We start from the raw sequence: 14,499 nt of genomic DNA, 5'->3' as shown, positions 1-14,499 counted from the left end.
AAGAAAAAAAAAAGGTGTGAGAAAAACATTGCTTGACAAACCTTGAGACTTAATGAAAAAATTTTATATTTTGCATATGAAAGCCTTGGTAATTTAATGATAATCTGCCAAATTCATGAACATATGCTTACTAACTTAAAAGTTATAGCATGAAAACTACAACAAGCACAAAAAGGTTAAGAGGTCGGTCACGGGGACCAAGCCCGTGCTGAAAGAGATAACACAAAACCTTTTAGTATTACCTGCTCCAAAGTTCCCACTGCCAGAAACATGTATATTTCTCCTTTGGTAACCCCTGATAATGGATTGACGATGGATACACGTCCATCCACTCCTTTCAAAGGAATCTAATACAGAGAATATTTGATATATTTGGTGGGAAAAAATAACCTGGTAATGAATTGTAGAACCATGGCAACAAATGTTAATATCTTTAATGAATATTTGGAATTACACATATTCCATCTTCAGTCGGTGAAAATAGGGAATTGAACAGTCTTTTGTATAATTACTATCATAAAAATCAATGAGTAGTGTTAGGTTATTATAAAACATTTAATTGAAGAAAAAAAAAGCCAGTTGAACAAAACAAGGAAGAATGAGTTTGAATTTTTACTGATTTTCATTCACAATATGTAGACTTTCTTTTATCAACAGTTCATGATCATTGTAATAAAAGGTTTGAACATAAAAGTTCTAAAAAAGCCACTGACACAAAGTGATGATTTGAAGTCAATACATCTGGGTGTGAAAAGACCTGAAAAGCTTGTTGAGTTGCGTCTTGACAATAAGATTTTGTTTTCCAAGGTAAGGAATAACAAGTGTTAGAGGAAATTTAGAACATGATTGGATATTATTTGTTGGAGTTCATTTCTTAGTTAGAAAATTACAAGCTAAGTCTTCTAGTACAGGTGAAGGATATCCATTTTTTCTTAAGGTGTTCTGAAGGAAAGTTATTTCTCTATGAGTAGAGATGTAATCCAAAGTAGGCCCTGTGATGAAGAGTTAAGACTAAGCTTAGTTTGAATGATTTTGACAGAAAACTTTCACACAATATGAGCAAACCAGTAAAAGTTTTCTTTCTGTAAACAGGGGTGCTAAATTCGTTGCTTTATTTTTGAACGTCAAGAAAAGAAAGTTTGTTTTGAGTTTCAATTTTATAAGTGAATTTTATATTAGGGTGTTGAGAATTTAAGAGGTGGAAGAATTTGTCAATGTGTTCATGGTTAAGGAAGAGTAATAACATACCAGCTACACACCTTTTGTAAAGGAGGAGTGTCAGGTCAGGTGTGACGGTCGTAGTGGTGAACCCATAGTAACACCATCTATCTGGTCATACAATTGACCGTTAAAGACGGTTTTCTTTTAAAGCTAGGTTTAATAGTTGTGCAAGTTACTCTTTGTTTAATCCAACCTTCAAATTATCATTACTAGGAAATATAAGATATATTTTTATCATTTCTTCTAAAGAGGTTCAATGTCAGAGCTTGCTGTTATTGGTCAATGTCCAGAAATTGAGAAATTGCACATGTAAAAGAAAAGGAACCTTTGACAAGATAAACATTTGTCCCTATGGGGTTTAAAATAGGAACTAGGAAGTTGGCAAGTTTGTAAGTAAAGTTGTTGATATTGTAAAGGATAGGTCTGATTTGGGAATTGTGTGTTTGTGAATTTTGGGAAGGCAAACATAATACCAGGTGATGAGCGTGAAGGATAGAATTCATTAAAGTGTTATCAGAGATAATTTTTTTGTTTTCTTAAATTTCTAAGTATACGTTGCAGCTTTTCTTCATGCTGAATGGTTAAGTACTTTTGTATTTAAAGGCTTAAACTTAATAGTGTCTCTATACTAGAAATAAATGACCTCATAACACCAAAATGTTGTTTATATTTATTTAGACACTAATTCACTAAAACACAAACTGAAACTGACAGTACAAGGCTTCAACAATTGTTGCCATGGCTTTACTATTCATTATCAGATATTATAAGTATATGTAATCCTCATTAAATACCAACACTATAAAATTACTGTTAACATTATTGACACTGAATGTAAGATACAGGCACAAGAAAGAAACACTATGCTTTAAAATTAAGTTTCTGATTGTATTTGATAGTTGTTTCATAAAGCATTTTTTTATTTAGATGTTCCCCTGTTATCACCACTTATTAACTTTGTATCACATAGTGAACTTGTATATTTTAAACATAGCCTCGGAACATTTGTTACTATTGTAATTTAAACATGTTTACTATTTATATAATTGAAAGGGAAACTTTTCTAGTCTAAACCATTAAAGAAAGTTTGCTTTAAACTACTTTTCATAACTATAAGAGAGGTATAAACATATAACATATTAAACATATAAGCCAACTATCAAAATTTTATTTTACGTAAATACTGCAAGAAGAAGAGGAATTACAAGTAAATCCATAGATTGAATCTTACCTTTTTATGCTGAAGATCTTCCATAACAATAGGATCTTGAAAACTCCAAAACAGGTCTTGTAGAGAAACCTTACCAAGACCTATAAGCTAATTATAAAATAACAAAAGAATCAAAATCCAAAAGTACTACACAAAAGAGCAAAAAGATAATATAAACAAATTAAAAATCTTATCAAACTCTGGTTCATATGATTATGTGTTTACTACATACAAGATACACTGGTCATAGATTTTGTGTTTTCCAAACATAATTGTTTTGAATGTTGGTTTTTATAGATATTAACTAATCTTTTTACAAAAGAAAGAGTTCAAAGATCATCCAGGAAAGTATAGAACTACTAACCTGACTTCTAATGTTATTCTAGGTGTTGGAATATATATATATTGTCAAAAATTAATTAGAAAATTATTTTGAAAGATAATAATTAATAAACACACTTCTTAGTATGATTTCAGAAAAGGGTTTTCCTGTTTTACCAAGTTATTATTATGTTTTGACAGGGGTTCAGTTTATGTGGATGAAAGCATTTTATCAAACTTTTCTCTTTAAAAGATGATTAACAAATTATTTTTTTATGGAATAAGCAAAATAAAATAAAATCAAAAACAGAAAATTTGCACTTTTTAGAAATAGCAGATGGTGATGGACAAACAATTTCCTAAGAGAAAGAGAATTACTACAGTAGGGTATCTTTAAAGAGGTCATTTTAAGATTTTAATTTATATTACTTGTTAAAACCACAGATTTGTCTGTTTGAAGTTAAGCACAAAGCTATATAATGGGCTATTTGTATTCTGCCCACCATGGGTATTGAAATCCAGTTTGTAGCAAAATTAATATGAAAGTAAATGTTTGTTTTTAGGGTTAAGCCACTTTGGGCTAACAGCTGTGTCCACCACGGGGAATCGAACTCCAGATTTCAGCATCATAAGTCTAATAACATACTGCTGTACCACCGGGGGACTAAAACAATGGAATAAAAATAACTATAGTAGGGTATCTTTAAGAGATTATTTTAAGATCTTAACTTTTTATTATTTATTAAAACCATTTGTTTTGGTAAGTACTTAGACAGTACTAATTTCAAATTTATTATACTGAAATACTAAATTAAAACATTCTGTGAAATATGTTTCTTTACTTCTGAAAATAAAAAAGTACAAAAAACCTCAATACATTAATCCAAAAAAGCACAAAAAATATGCTTAAAAAGTTAAAATCAAATAAAGGACTTACAGAAGGGTGAACACTTACATTTATTATATGCTAATCTAATTTTCAGATATTGCATACATATATGCTGACTTTTTGAAAATGTACACAAACATACTAGATACCTTGCATAGTCTCTACTGATGTATGGATAGTTCATACATATTTCTAGATGCATATTCAAGACAAAACAAAATTCCCTAGCTATTCTCTGACCTTGAAGTATTTTTCCATAACAAAATACAACACAAATTAATTCTGAGTCTTCCCATCACCCCTTATTCTCCTATTTATTCAATCGACCCATACTATGATTCTATTCATATATATAAAATAATAATTCATGTATTTTAAGAATATACCTTCATATAAGTATACAAATTGTATACATTCAAACCTTTTCCAAGACATTGGTAAAATATCAAATTTTCCTTACCTAATCTAAAACTTCATGACAAAGATTCATCTCGATAAGTATTTTTTTTACCCAACCACTAAGAACATCATAGTTGTTGTAAACATTTCATGTTAGAAACTAGATACATGTACTTTATCCATTTTGTTCTGACTTTTATAAGCCAAATACATTTTGTACTAATATCTAGATAGTTCAGTCATTATTCGGTGGTTTCTAAATGCTCTACGTACTTTGTGCTTATTTGTAAGTAGATATTTCATGTTGGTTTACACATACTGGCATTTTTTTTTGCTGATTTTTGCACTCAATTTTAGATGCTGCAAATGTTTTGTATCAGTTTTTGGATGCTGTACATGTTTTGTGCTAGTTTATAGATGTAACTATTTTGCGCTGGTTTTTAGAAAATAGAGATATTTTGTGCTGGTTTCGAGATATTAAAACATTTTGTTTAGGTTCCCAGATGTCACAGATAGTTTATATTAGTTTATAGATATTCCACATATTTTGTGTTCTTTTTGTTGCATACTTTTTTGTCTTGGTTTGTAAAAATTTCAAAATGCTACCCATAGTTAAAGAACTTTTTAGATGCACCACACACACTTTGTGCTAGTTTTAAGATACTGAACACAATTTCTTGTTGGTTTCTAGATCTTCATATTTTGCTAATGTGTTTTATTACTGATCTACTGAATAGCTATAAGTAAAAAAATATATATTAAATGAAGACATCATTAAAGAGTACTAAAAAAATGGAAAAAAATTAGAACAGGACTTAAATGAAGTCCACTATCATTCACCCCAAAAACAGGAAGCAGCATGGAAGAGGAGCTTTCATACAAAAAAAAAAACCTCTTCCGCATGTGCCTACCTCTAACACAACCAACATCAGATCCACCAGAAACCAACATCGAGCAAATGGTAGGAAGGAGGAGAGCCCAGGTGGGTGTTCCTCTCTGGTTGGAAACCTGGTGGCACTGGGAATTTTTTGTCCAGTCTGCAGTTGGAAGAGGGTACCCAGCCTTACACATGTGGGAAGTCGTGCCTTATCCAGCTACAACCAACACCAGATCCACTGCAATATATGGAGGAGTACTAAATGGCATTGTGCACATTTAGCAGGACAAGCCTCCATGGTCCACCATCTCAAAATCTAAGAACATACTCCATTTGGAAAAGCAGAGCGATCATGTTCATGAAGTATATCAACCAATACCTGGTGACATCTGGAATTGTACATCAGGACTGCAGTAGGAACAGCCTCAATGTCACAGATCATCAGAGAGAGTCAGTAATTCCTGTCTGTTTTAGTCATGATAGTCCTTGAGTTTACAGTCCAGGACAAACATATTTATGAAGCAAAAGACTGTAAGGTATATCTACGAGCAGTCCTGCAGAACACCCCATCTCAACTGAGTGTGTAACATGACCTTGTGACATGTTACTATATTGTATACAATGCATATTGATGCACAGAGGATACAATTGACAGAGTCACTCAACTAACACCTGCCGGCATCTGGAATTTTACATCAAGTCCGCTGTAGGAAGAGCCTCAACATCACAGTCATTGAGCATGCTATATGGTCACAAGTCTTACAGTGCAGATTTAAGATTAAGTATACCTGGTCAAGCAACACTTGCCACAGAGCATTATCCAAACATGAAAGAAAGTCTCCCTGTAAAGAAAAATAAAATTAATGGAGTACTTACCACTCTAGAGAAACAGAGGAGCAAAAAATGGTGACAGGAGGTAAGCAGAAACCCATAGAGTAGGAAACAGCCATATGATGGAGGTTGTGAGACAAATATATGTGGAGTGGTCCACATACCAGCACTGATGATGTCCTCCAAGGGAAGACAGAAATGTGCAGCCAGGGATGTGGTCAGGTGATGGATTTGATGGGAAGAAACATGAAAAAAGGGACAGTCATCCAGAGAAAGGGAAGAATACACCAGGCAAATTAACTGGCAAATCCAACCTGTAAGGATAATGGGAGAAAGGTCACGAGAAAGATTAGGATTAAATGGAATAAACAAATGGACACATGAACCAAGGTGGAGAGTAGTGCATGTCATATACCATTCGGAGAGCCCTGAGTAGGCAAATGAGGCAGTCAGGATCGAAATGGTCATAAAGGTGGGATATGAATGAGAAGAGAAATTGGGGTAAAAACAGAATTACCTTCTCAAGTAGCTGAAGTTTTGGCCATAAAGAAATGATCAGGAAAAAGGAGAACATAGGAAATATGAAACAAAATGAGGCAAACATCAATCGCAAACACATCTGAACAGCATCCACTGAAACAGGGACTTCGAAAAAAGGTGACATAACAAACATGAAGATAGAGATTGAAATGGTATATGGGTTAGAGCATAAAGGACCACATTGAGGTTCCAATCAGGGAGGGAAGGAAGGAAGGCTGGAATTACAGGTTATGGATTAGGTGTGTAATTAGATGGACAATATGGGTGACTGGAACACAGAAGCAAATTCAGTAAACCAAAAAGTTGCAGACCACCCTATAGCCCACAACAGAAGAAACCAAGAGGCCCCTGTCAAAAATCCAAGTCAAAAAGGATATTACATGAGGAACAGTACGATGGAAAAGACTATAATCTCTGATAACAGACCAAAAGCAGAACGTATATCAATTACACTGACTGGTAAACTGTGACGGAGGAAAGACGAACTGGACAGGAAACTAAGAATTGTTGGAGTAACCCATCACCACCTGACCCTGAAGAGCCCAACGTAAGTGAAGTACTACCAAATGAACAGCAAGAAGTACCAAGATATTGCTACAGAGAGAAAATTCAGAAAAAGTCCATTACCAGGAAACCTCTTGAGTGTCAAGATATACTTCCCAACTGGAAAGAGAAGCATCCATAAAAAGGTGACAATCCAGATGAGGAAGAGGAACACCCATGGTAGTATTGTTCTGATCCAACCACCAGTCAAAAGTCATTCTGTAAGTGAGAAGGAAGGGTAAGAGGTGAATCTAAAAGATCCTGAACAAGGCTCCATTAGTCAATCAAAAACCCACTGAAGATAATGCAATTGGTCACAACCAAGAGGAATGAGGACTTTGAGAGAAGCCCACATCCTCTAAAGAGACAAAACCTCATCTGCAGTAGGAGAAGAAGAGGATGAGATGCTGCATATGAGATGTTTCATAGCTCTCAACCAAAGTGAGATATAATTTTTTTATATGGTTTTTACCCTTGTTCCTTATCAGGACCATTAAAACAATGACTAGCCATACTTCTACTAAGACCAGACCGGGTGTTACAACCAGATCTGCGGGCAAATCCATGTCTCCTGAAATACTGACCTCGATGCTGGAAACAATTGTGAACGATGCTGCCTCTGACTACACCTCAACCAAGGACTTAACTGCCTCTGACTCCACAATGAACTCAAATCCACAATCGTGTCCACAAAAAAGACAACAATGATGGATTCACAACCATTAAAAAGAAAAGAAAAAAAAGACTGCACTGGTAAGTAAAACTTCAGATTATAGTAATAAGCCTAGTGGTAAGTCAACACCAAACACTCAAAACACAACATCCACCAACACCAAGGACAAACAATACAACATTCCCTCCTTAATCATTGAGGGAATTCCACAGTCACTGAGAATACCACAGACTGTTACTAAGATAAGGAAACTATTCTCTAATTTAAACTTTAAAAGACATATGAAAACTTCCAAAAGGAGGAATTCTACTCAAGTGCAGCTCCTCTAAGAAGTATGCACACATTTTAGCCCACTGGCCAAACACTGCCTTTGAAAGCAAAGCCACAATTCACATGCCAAAGAACACCACTTCACAACCAGCCATCATTATCAAAGGAATCGACATCAACAGTGAAGATAACAAAATCAGTAACGAGCTTAAAACATTATGTTACACTATCACTAAAGTAGAATGCATCATTTCCTTCATAACCAAACAGAAAGCACCACTAGTTAAAGTAACTACTAAATGATGGTTGTACACTCTTTTTTAAAAAGCACTATACAGAACCAGCAAAGACTCCAGCGAGACAAATCCTACAATGTTACAACTGCCAGAAGTTCGAGCACAGTAAACCATATTCCACTGCTCCCCAAAGATGTGTTACATGTGCCGGTCAACACAAGGTAGCCCAGTGCCCGAATGGGTAAGACCAGGTTACTTGTGCCAACTGTTAGGGCCCACACACTGCTAGCTTTAGAGCTTGTCCTTAGTTCCAGCTAATAAGGGATAGAGTTCTATACAAAACTAATAACACACAACCACCTCCATCTATGATACAATATCCACTTCTATCCCAACAACAACACCAACCACTTCTTGAAACACCACCACAACACACAAACATGCAACACCATCCCAACCCTGCTACACTAGCTCAGCCTACAGCACCAAGAAACACCAGCACAGCCACATATGCACCAGCTTACAACAAAACAGCTGCCCAAACACACCCAGCTCTACCAACATCGCTATGTGAATCATCTTCAACATTAACAGAATTTCTACAAAACTTTTGTTCAACAGTCAGATGCTACTTTCTCATGCCAAACTCCAAACTACACCATATATATCACATAAAATTAAAAATTGAGCACAACAAGCACAAAATTCACAGACACGGTAAAAATATTACACTTTAATTATCAAAGTGATTTAATAAGCAAAAAATTTGAAATTCACAATTTAAACAAACAAGTCCAAGCTGACATTCTAATAATATGAGAAACACTAGTCAAGGAAAACCAAAACATAAATATTCCAGGATTTAAATCATTCCACCTACCATATAGTCAAAATAATAGAGGCATGGTACTGTATTTCAACAATAGCATAACTAACATTACATCAATAGAAGAGAATTTTAAAACTGATATTAATGAAACTAATTTCTGCAACATCCACATAAATAATAGAATATCCATGCCAATTATAGCTATCTACTGTTCACCATCAAAAAACATTGACACTAACTATTTACAACAATGTATGTCTAAAAGCCCCACAACCCCTAAATATAGGCGATCTGAATACCCCACATAAAGATGTAAATGGAAATTCACAAAGAGGAGAAATAATACGTGATTTATTAGATATGAAAAACCTGCAGATTATTAATGATACTACAACTCACCTACAAACACGTACAACATATTAGATTTAATAATAGTCTCAACCAACTTATTAACAAAAACACAAGAAATTTCAAGCAATCACTTACCTATATCATGCATGCTTCACACACAGAGACTCCTGACACCATGAGACCTCCCACCAGTCTACAACTACACTAAAACCGACTGGCACTCATTTAATGAATCACTTAATGCTCACTTACCACCAATAATCACACGCATAAACAATAAATACGAACTTGACACCTATGTAGAAAAACGTAACTAATGCTATCAGCAAATCTACAGTGACACCACCACCTCAGCTTCAAAAGAATACTCAAGTAATCACTGGACATTAACTCCCAAGATACATTCTTTAATTATGGAAAAGACATCTCAAAAGACAACATTACATTTTAAGTGATCTTAACCTTAAAACTCAGATAAACAGACTACACACACAAATAAAACACAACATTAAAAGAGACCAACTTGCTGGACCTTTGCAAATACCTAGAAGTCTCTCAAAGTAAACCTAAAGTAAATTGTCAAAAATTTAAATCCCTGTCAGCTAACAAAATTAACAATTTTGTACTTCACCAAATAAAACACAACATTACAGCTAAAACAGATTGAGACAAAGCATTTCTACTAGCCGATTATTACAAAACTTCTTTTAGCAACCTAACTTTCCCGAACATTATCACTCAAAACCACAGCCAGGTAAATAATTACATCAACACAAATCCAACAATTTTCACCCAGTGTTTCCCATCCAACATCTTACATAACTCACCAACAATCGAACATAACTCAATAAATAGAAAGATCACACTCAAAGAACTAAAAGTTAACATAAAAACATCAAGAATTCAGCTCCCCATCATGAAAGGATAAGAAATATTGTCCTGAAAAAAAGCTTCAGACCTTCTCCTATTTCACCTCACGAACATAATCAATCTATCACTTCTAATTGGTGATTAGAAACATGGAAAAAAGCAATAATCACCATAATACCCAAAAAACAAACCAATAAATCTAACCCTGATAACTTCTTCACTATTAGTTTGTTGTTATCTTCGCAAGCTAATGGAAAAAATAATATCTATCAGAATGCTGCTCTTCTGTGAAACAAATAATTTATTATCAAACATCCAAAATGCATCAAGAAAAAACAGACAAACAACAGACCATCTCACACGATTAACAGAATCTGTTTATAAATCATTCAATGACAATAAAGCTACCATAGGTGTATTCTTAGATGATAAAAAAACTTTTGATAGTGTTTGGCACAATGCCATCAAATATAAACTAAAACAGTTGAATATTAAAAAAAAACATAATTAGACGGATATCTAACTTTCTGGTCGATAGAACAGCCCAAGTTAATGATACACTATCCAAAACATTTAATATTACCACAGGAGTGCCACAAAGATCACTTCTTTTGCCACGCCGAAACATCATATTTCGAAATTACATCCCATTCCCCAATCTAACATATACATATCATTCTCAGTTTGCCGATAATATAGCTGTCTGGAGCATATCAAGAAACCTACTATTGGGAACTAACCGAGATAAAAAAAAATCACTGAATTTAATTCTAGAATGGTGTAACATATGGCGAGTTATATTAAACCCAACAAAAACACAAGCAATCACCTTTTTCAAAAAATTACAAAAAACACATAAAAACCCTGATGAAAATCAAATGAAAGTTAGGAGAGAGAGAGAAATAAAAATGAGCAATAATATTAAATATCTTGGCATCATCTTTGACACACGCCACACATGGAATAAGCATGTTAAAAACATACATGCGTCAATTAGTAAACGCACCAACTACATCAGACTCCATTGCTGGAAAACATACAGGCTGCACACCAGACACAACTCTAGGAATATATAAAACATTTATATGCCCCCTAATTGAATAATGCTGTCAGATAACATACAACATTCAGACAATAACCTCAAAAAATTACAACTGTAACAAAATAGAGCAATTACATTAGCCATAAGGCTTCCAAAATTTACCCCTGTAAGTTTTATACATAAAATTAGCAACCTAACTACTTTAAAAAAATAAACTAACTGAGCTTGTCTACCAGTACTACAACAAAGTAGAAAAAAGACACAAACTTACAGCTGCATTACACAAAATCACAAGCGTTCCTCTCAAATACACATCACCATACAAGTTGTTTTGCAAACAGAAAAACAAAGAATAAACAATCACCCACACTTCCTGAGGTTTGAAGATTGTGTCATGTTTTCTCTAACTGCCAGGGCACAGAACAGATAGATTATTCGGCATCTGTCCTGTGAAAGTGGGTTTTCACCGGGTACTCCAGTTCCCCCTCCCCCCCCACCACACACACATCAAAATTCATCGGGTCATTGGTCCCAGCCCCCAGCCCCCCCGAAAAGGGCCCCTATCACGATGGTTTGCTCAATCAATTCAAAAGGTTATGAATCGAATTTGATATTTTAATAAGTCCAATACCAACCGGAACCTTTCACCATATATTGTTGCTAACACAAACTGAAATACTAGGTAGTATATGTTGGAACTGGATACTTCAGTCACAAGAGACATGGTCTCTCACTTCTTCACATCATCAACATAAAATAAACAACAATCAAACACAATGGAAAAGAAGTTCTTCAACGTCAAGGTCTTTGTGTCTTCTCCAAACTCCTTCACAGCCTTCTGTCAATACAACTAACCATGATTCAGAAACATTTTCATGCGCGAGGTTGAAGGGGAACGATAAACACCCAAGTTGGTAGAGCCAACAACTCTCATGTTGTTCTCTCTTCCTTTAAACTAAACTCCTGCCACCTTTAGGTTGTTTTTTAAGTATATTTAAATAGCTGATTGACAGGATGTTTTCAGTTTTTAATAAGTATACATCATGCTCTGACTGAAAGTTATTATTATTCATTAATAATGTCCTGCTAAACAGTAAAGAGAAATTAATTAGTAGTACAAATACTGCTTTTAAACTGATTTCTTGCAGTATACAAAAGTAGCTTATGGTGATAAAAAAACAACATTTAAATATTATCAACATAAACTAATTTGTTCCGTAAGCCTAAAAGTAATATACTATTAAAGTTAATTTTTCATTACACAACCCATTCTGATATTCATAACATTTGATGGCATTCTGGAAAAGTAATTTGTATCACATGAGCAATGTATAAAATGTTTTAAGCAAATTAAAGAAAATAAACATTTTTTTAACTCAAATGAAAATGATATATATTTATCAAAAATATCCGTAGTTTGATGATGTTGAGAAATTTAAAGATTTAAATAGTTTTAATACCTTGTCATGTTACACAAAAAAAATATTTTTCACTTACTTTATCTTCATCATTAATATCTCTATCCCAGACTTCTACTATAAGAATACTATTTTGTATTTTCTTAAGCAACTCCTTAGTAAGCATGAGGGGTTGAACCTGCAAATAAACCGACAAGAAAATAACAAAAGTATGAATACTCTGGAAAACAAATACGATACTTACTATTAGAAACAATGTTCTTACTTCCATAAAATATAATTCTGCTATATTTTTTTATTGTCCATAAGAAACTAACACACAATTAAGTTTGAAAATGAGACACTGTTTCAGCATGACACTAGTACTACTTTGACCTCACTTTAATGTCAATGTCATATTTTTGTACAACATCCACAAATAATCTTATGATAACCTTGATCATTCTCTGTTGAAGTTAATAATCTTATGATAACCTTGATCATTCTCTGCTGAACTTAATAATCTTGTGATAACCACGATCACTCTCTGTTAAATTTAATAGTCTTGTGATAATCATGATCACTCTCTGTTTAATTTAATATTCTTGTGATAACTACAATCACTCTGTTGAATTTAATAATCTTGTGGTAACCTTGATCATTCTCTGTTGAGGTTAATAATCTTATGATAACCTTGATCATTCTCTGCTGAACTTAATAATCTTGTGATAACCATGATCACGCTCTGTTAAATTTAAGTCTTAAGATAACCATGATCACTCTCTGTTTAATTTAATATTCTTGTGATAACCACGATCACTCTGTCGAATTTAATAATTTTGTGATAATCTTGATCATTCTCTATTGAACTTAATAATCTTGTAATAACCACGATCACTCTCTGTTGAATTTAATAATCTTGTGAAACCTTTATCACTTTCTGTTAAATTTAAAAATGATAATAATCAAACTAGACAACAATCAGTTACTCCCATCATAACGTGTACCCAAATACTGGATGTAGAAAAAAAGATAAAAGTTGGTAAGTGTTTTATACAAACGATTACAGGAATTATACCTTAATGGCAATCTTATAATTCGTGGTCTCATAAGAATAATACATACATAAATACAACCACACATATATTGAGAGTATAGAATACTGCTTGTAATTGAGATCAACTGCACAAAAGAAAAACCACTTGAGTTACTTGGTGAGCTTCTAGTACTAATGGCAATGCAGAACAGTTATTAAGAGCTACATATTAAAAAATATTTTTTTATTTTAAAAGTTTAATGACCTTTATTAACCCTATCAACAGGGGTCACAGGTCAAAGGCCATGTAATTTCATTTGTTAACTCGCATGCAAAAGTTTATTGAACTACTATTTTATGAATGTATGTCAGTAAGTTGGGTATCAATTTGTACATTATAATTCAAATTTTAGTATTATACATCAGTTAATTTCTTAATTTAAAAGTAAAGATTAAAAAAGAAATTCTAAATATTGATTTCTATGTGCCATGTGGTGCATTGAATGCAGCACTGGCTCAAGTTAAATGTTTGTAATGTCCAAATATAAAGTCCATAGTTTCTTGTGACTTAGATACTCAAATTACCAATATTGACAAGCTAGAATATAAAATAAGAACTTCCTATTTTTTCTATTTGCTGAGATATCGCTACATTTACTGAATCAAACACAGTGGTCCCACCCACTTCTTTCCATTTTTGGAAACAGTTACATACACCTACTTCTGTCTATGACACGTGAATAACTAATTGAAAGCTCAGAATGTCCCCCTAGTGGTTTTCTCAGCCTCTTTGAGGTAATCGGTCGACAAATTTATTCTTTTCATGCTAGATTCCAAGCTGTAAAGTAAAACTTTAGTGAGCTCAAAATTTCATATTTTTTAGACCCAAATACAGCTTAATCATTACTAAGCTTGATAAATTATAGTGGAATTCTATGGTATTGATATAGTAATTTATGATTTT

At 33.5% G+C, this 14,499-nt stretch overlaps 1 protein-coding gene across 1 annotated transcript in view; it reads right to left on the bottom strand.

Moving 5' to 3' along the window:
- The window catches only part of LOC106469478 (C2 domain-containing protein 3-like), a 70,195-nt gene that overhangs the window by 37,182 nt on the left and 18,514 nt on the right, over positions 1-14,499 (bottom strand). The window contains exons 6-8 of the mRNA XM_022398010.1: positions 12,600-12,698; positions 2,453-2,539; positions 243-347 (exon numbers count right to left, since the gene is read on the bottom strand). Coding sequence (XP_022253718.1) covers positions 243-347; positions 2,453-2,539; positions 12,600-12,698 — 291 coding nt within the window. The remainder of the gene's footprint in view (positions 1-242; positions 348-2,452; positions 2,540-12,599; positions 12,699-14,499) is intronic.

The sequence above is a fragment of the Limulus polyphemus genome, unplaced genomic scaffold, assembly GCF_000517525.1.
Source record: "Limulus polyphemus unplaced genomic scaffold, Limulus_polyphemus-2.1.2 Scaffold3507, whole genome shotgun sequence".
Taxonomy (NCBI): domain Eukaryota; kingdom Metazoa; phylum Arthropoda; class Merostomata; order Xiphosura; family Limulidae; genus Limulus; species Limulus polyphemus.
The sequence above is the reverse complement of the archived record's forward strand: the minus strand, read 5'-3'. Positions and strand labels throughout refer to the sequence as shown.